Here is a 6,229-nt window from a genome sequence, read left to right as displayed (position 1 = left end):
GATAGATGATAGATAGATAGATAGATAGATGATAGATAGATAGATAGATAGATAGATAGATGATAGACAGACAGATAGACAGATAGATGACAGACGGACGGACGGACGGACGGACGGACAGACAGATAAAGTTTTAAGAAACTTTCTATATTATTTATTTAGATGACGCATACAACTAGTTACCACAGTTTTATTTTAGTAATAATAAATGATATTTTGGAGAATGCTATAGTTATCATTAAACATTTTTGCAAAATGTATTTTTGCCCTTGAAGTACGATATGAATGATTGCACAAAGCTAACATATATGTTCTTTTCTTCATTTTTCCAGATGTGTAAGCTTCATTCCTGTGGAAAAAAAATGAGGAGTCTTCTATTTCTCTTTTGCACATGTTAATAGATATCGTGCATTGATAATTTAATTCAAGTTCTTTTTCTCACAAAAGAAAAAAAAGACCTAGAAAGATTAATAAACGCTGACATTTACAAAAGGAAGACAAAAGAACAATAAAACATTTGAACATCTCTGACGTTGACAGACCAGATGCAGACACAGGAACCGAACCCCAGGGGAGCAAAAGATTTGGGGACACGAGACTCACCTGCCTGGCAGCACAAGAAGAAAACAAACAAAACAAAACAAAATGCATCCATCTCATTTTCATTTGTCACAAGATTTTTCAGCCCATTTCGATTCTTCAAACTGTTCCAAGGACAGAAAAAGCTCATTTTGTGTAACATCGATTTCCACGACATACAGCTAACTCATCATGCCAAAGACTTGGACTGTTTTTCTTTTTTTTCCCATGATCCCTAGCTTCCCCAAGCCTGTGTCTGTAAGGGATTGAAACTGGCAGTACGAAATCTTCACGAGCTTCAAAGACTGAAGAGTAACACATTTATTTTGAAGGTCATCAGTTGATATCTGTTGTATTCTTTTTGTTTACCGCTTTTTCTTTTATCATTTTTTTGGCCCCTGAACACAGAGAAGTTGAAACTGTAAATAACAAATTGGTTTGGACTGTTCTGGACCACCTTTTGTAACGGGAAGAACAACGTGTCGTGTCAGACCATCTGAAGATTAAGCACCGTTCGGAAACATCTTTTCATTCTTTGCCTATTTGCCTTTCACCATCTGTTTTTGCAGACTTTTCTAGTAAATATCACAGTTTAATACTACCTTCTTCAAGACATATCGTTTCGCTTTGTTATCATTGAATAAAATATAATTTTAGAACCTTAGAACCTTTTTGTTTATTTGTTTGTGGTTTGCGTTTTTCTTCTTCCTCTTTCTTTTCAAACCTTCATAATTGCTCAATTCTCCTTGATCATATTTTGTAAACTATGCTATGTATCTTTAACATGAGAAAAGTTTATTATTTAATAATGTATGTATTAGCTTTAGATTCTTGTAACCTGTATCTGGGTTCTTTTTATAGATGTATATAAAATGAGAAGTTGTTCATTAAATGTGACCATTTCACAATGAGTAGAACCTGTCAGTCTTTTTGTTCATGTCTATGATTGACGTGTTGCATTTCTCAACTGGTTTAATACTGGCGATCCAACACAATACCAAAATTCTTTACAAAATAGTCCTTAAAACCTGTATTTAACGAAGTCTGGGTAATATTTTTTTTTTTACTTTGCATAGTTTTGTTTGTGTTTTTTGAGGATGTTGATCAATGTTATCTAACTTTTATCAAGGGACAAATTAATTTGTTGAAAAATAGCGTAACATTTGGCATTTTTTCACCAGCCAACCGCAAGCCTACCAGAACCAACTCGATTGCATGAGAAAACATAACTATTTTACAAGGTACCGATTTCATATGGATTCAATCTTTTGAATAAAAGTAAGCATGAAGGTTCACTCCTAAACCCAACTATAAGTAGTTGCAAGCAAACATATGAAAATGTATGAGTTATGCCCGGTTCAGACTACTCGATTTTAGCCCGTTTTTGCCACGATTTGCTTGACGTAGTGTGTCGTGGGGATTCGTAAACGACAATGGGCGTCGGGACGCAAGATTCCATCGTTTCAGCACGTGTAGTGTGTCATAATGGACGACAACCGATTCTGCGTCTGCGATGCGTCACGACATCACGACAGAAAGACTAGCATGTTTAATTTTTTTTCCGTCGTCCACGACGAGTTCTGTCACATTGGTGACGTTGACCAATAGCAGCACAGAAGCTCTTTCATACACAGTTTTCAAACATGGCGAAACAAAATAATTATGAGATGGAGGAAGGTTCGTGGAGCTGTGGGAACAGTACTCCTGCCTGTATGATGTGTCATCGAGGGACTACCACGACAGAACAGAGAAAGAAACATGCTGGCGAACTATAGCGGAAGCGCTTCAGCAGTGTTTACACTCTTGTTTTCGGAAGTCAGTCGCTAGTTCCGCCTTCTCGATGACATCACGCGCGTCGTTAAAGACGGCACGCGATGAATGGTCGGGAAGCAACGTGTAGTCTGACATGTTTCTTGTCCACGACACGACAAGATTTTATGAGTCAAAATCGTGTAATCTGACACAGTGACTATCGTGACCGACAAAAATATCGTGTAGTCTGAACCCGGCACAAGCCTATACAAATTTGCAACCAAAATGTAAAATATTAACAAACTGTCATAAGTGTTTTGAAAAGAACTGACCTCCGAACCAATTTTGGGTCACGACCCACCAGTTGAGAAGCACTGATCTAGTATAAACCACCCTTCTGACTATTACAGTGTGGATAAATCTCTTGATAAATGTTTTCCTTCGACTGTGAGCTAACACTGGAAGATGAGGTTGAAGAAGATTACAGATTATGGCATTTGGAACGTTCAATTTAAAGCATCCTGTGTCTCTGCAAAACATCCATAAAACCATAAAACACTCTGCAGTCATTTATATAAATGGCTCATGGTACTTTTTTTTTTTCTTCATATCTTTTTTGTAGGCTGTAATTGTGTTTATGCACACTTGCAAATACCATTCTGTTAAAGTAGTAGTTTAGCACAAAAAGGAAATTTGAATCATTTACTCACCGTTTCAAACCCATGACCTTTCTTCTAATAAAACAAGCGCACCATTAGGTAAGTAAAATAAAAGTTTTGCACTATATTCCAAGTCTTCTGAAGCCATACAAGAGATTTTTGTAAGGAGACGAATATCTCCTGTCGGCTCTGAAATGAACTATAAGCTACATTCAGATGTCAGTGTTTGGGATTGACGACCACATTTACTTACAGGTGTGAGTATCGAAAGGTACTGTTCACAAGAAATATTGTCTGCATGAAGTCGAGCCTGACTATAGCATGCAACCATAGTGACAGTTTACTAAAGTAATATCAGAGATGGTCGACCCTCATTAAACTGTAATGTCTCATCACATTTCAAGTCAATTTCAAGTGTCCAACTGAGATGTGAGCAAAACTTGACCGGAAGCAGCTTTTATATAACAGTAGATATCCAACCACAAAACTGACGGAAGCAGCTCCAGTGGAAACAGTGACTGCATGCAGCTCGATTCTACAAAGCCTGTCTCCAGCAAGAAAGAAAGAAAAAGGAAGGAAGGAAGAAAGAAAGAAAGAAAATACAAATAATAATAATAAAAATAGTTGTGATTTTGAGTTAACATTTTACAATTCTGCTTTGTTTTCCTCAGAATTGCAAGTATATATCACACAATTCAGACTTTTTTTTTAGAAACTGAGTTTATAATAGTTCTAACTTTATTTCTCGCAATTTTCAGTTAATGTCTCACCAATTTAAGTGAGCAGTTTAAAAATTGAAAGAGAACACATTTGTGACTTTAGAAGATATAGTAGTTTATATCTCTCAGTTCTGCCCTTTTTTTTCCAAAATTGAAAGTTTTATTTTACACTACAACCAAGAAAGAAAGAAAGAAAGAAAGAAAGAAAGAAAGAAAGAAAGAAAGAAAGAAAGAAAGAAAGAAAGAAAGAAAATACAAATAATAATAATAAAAATAGTTGTGATTTTGAGTTAACATATTACAATTCTGCTTTGTTTTCCTCCGAATTGCAAGTATATATCACACAATTCAGACTTTTTTTTTAGAAACTGAGTTTATAATAGTTCTAACTTTATTTCTCGCAATTTTGAGTTAATGTCTCACCAATTTAAGTGAGCAGTTTAAAAATTGAAAGAGAACACATTTGTGACTTTAGAAGATATAGTAGTTTATATCTCTCAGTTCTGCCCTTTTTTTTCCAAAATTGAAAGTTTTATTTTACACTACAACCTTTTATTTTCCCCCAGAATTGTAAGTTCATATTTCTCAATTGAGACGTTTTTCCTCAGAATTGCAAGTTTATATCTAACAATTCAATTTTGTTTTTTAGAATTGCGAGATTATAATGTAGCTCCGACTTTCTCGCTAATACAAATTTATATCTCGCAATTTTGAGTTCATTTTGCATCTTGGAAATTATCCTTTTTTTTTCAGAATTGGAAAAAAAATTCTGACAAGAAATGCAAGTTTTATATCTCACAATTTGGATGTGAGCAGACTCTCCTATGGAAGCCCGTTTCCGCCACTGCATAAAAAATAAAAAGGTAATTGCGACTTTTTATCTCACAATTCGGACTTTTTTTCTAAGAATTGCGTGATACAAACTCACAATCGCAAGTTAAAAAGTCATAATTGTGAGATATAAACTTGCAATTCTGAGATGTGCACAAAACTTAGCAATTTTAACAACGTTTTCGCTCTCCACAAAGAAGCATTTTCATCATCACAGACCTGCCTGTTTCAGTTTTAATGTAAAATCTGAGTCAGTTTGCAACTGAATTCCAACAAAGCATGTATTTACAAGTTATTCCTACAGCGTTACACATATTGTAATACATTAATTCTTATTTATTCATGTTAACTCAAAACACACAACTGATGTTATATAGTACATGGCATTATAATCTGTTAACATTAAACTGAATTCTTAAACAGTTTGTGAATCTGGATATCTAATGGGAGAAAAGAATAGTGCGGGACTTTATTTTATTTATCTGGAATTGACTGGATTGTGAAAATGGATGTTGGAAGCTGAAGGCGAAGATCACTCTTGAGAACCTCTGGGAAACCTCTGTGAGAAACCAAGCAAAGATGTTCCAATGGCAAAGTTTGATCAAACTACATTTTTGATGAAACGTATTAAAAACAAACATCTTTTTATTTTAAAGAACTTTCACTTAAAAGCACAACCATGTATTATATATGTATTATAAGATGTTATATGGTGCTAAAATTATTTGAGGACACACGACTGAGCAATCCTCTGATGCATTAAATATTAAATTACAAAGAAGAGAACTACACTGCATTGTTCTCTTTTACTTCAAAACCAGAATGTATTAATTAAAAATATATAATATTTTTTAACAGAAAAAGTATACTTCAAGTTCATTTTATTCAGTATACTTAAGTGAAGTTCCAGAATATTTTCCAAGAATACTTTATGAAGAAGTTTACTATTTTGTATCATTGTAAAATGATTGGGATTAAATTGGCCCACTTTTTAGTTTATAAATGTATACCTTTCAGTGTACTTTGTATACTGTCACGAATCCGGTCTATGAACTTCCGTTCACTCACCACCAGAGGTCACCTGCTCACTACATGGACTCTCACACTACACAGACTGTTACACTATGCCCTGGACTACATTTCCCATCATCCATTGCACTGATTGCACACAGCTGTAACCAATCACACGCGCACCTGAAAGCCATTACACACACTATATAACACCTACCCAGATCCTGCTCTAGTCGCCGAGTATTGTTCTGCATTTTTCACTCTCCTAGTGTTAGCTGCTTTACCAAGCCATTCCGTGTTTCTGTTCAGTCTCTTGTATTGTATAGCGTTCATCACTCTCCTAGCGATAGCTACTCTACGGAGCCAGTTTCTAGTTTTTCATGGTTTAGTCATCGTCTTGCCTTGCCTGTTTTCCTGGTTCCTGATTCTTGCCACGTATCTTGGTAACCCTTTGGTTGCTGTTTCGGACTGTGTTTGCTCCTCGCCTGGACTTATGCTCATGTTTACGGATTACCCCTCTTTTCAAGCTCTCTGGATTACGTTTGCTGTCATCTGACTCAAGCCCGTTTAGGATTGCTCTTCTGTCTTGCCTGTGCCATACCTGTTTGCTGTTGTTCGACCCTGCCTGTGTTTTTGACTGTTTATTAATAAAAGCTTGCACATGGATCCGCACGCCTC

At 35.6% G+C, this 6,229-nt stretch overlaps 1 protein-coding gene across 1 annotated transcript in view; it reads left to right on the top strand.

Annotated features, from left to right (window-relative positions):
• The window catches only part of LOC107702567 (ciliary neurotrophic factor receptor subunit alpha-like), a 36,488-nt gene extending 35,263 nt beyond the window's left edge, over positions 1 to 1,225 (top strand). The window contains exon 4 of the mRNA XM_016504922.1: positions 333 to 1,225. Coding sequence (XP_016360408.1) covers position 333 — 1 coding nt within the window. The 3' untranslated portion in view covers positions 334 to 1,225. The remainder of the gene's footprint in view (positions 1 to 332) is intronic.
• The last annotated feature ends 5,004 nt before the right edge of the window (positions 1,226 to 6,229 follow it).

This window comes from Sinocyclocheilus anshuiensis, unplaced genomic scaffold (genome assembly GCF_001515605.1).
Source record: "Sinocyclocheilus anshuiensis isolate Anshui unplaced genomic scaffold, SAMN03320099.WGS_v1.1 scaffold210, whole genome shotgun sequence".
NCBI classification, from domain to species: Eukaryota; Metazoa; Chordata; class Actinopteri; order Cypriniformes; family Cyprinidae; genus Sinocyclocheilus; species Sinocyclocheilus anshuiensis.
This window is presented reverse-complemented; position numbering and strand designations above follow the sequence as displayed.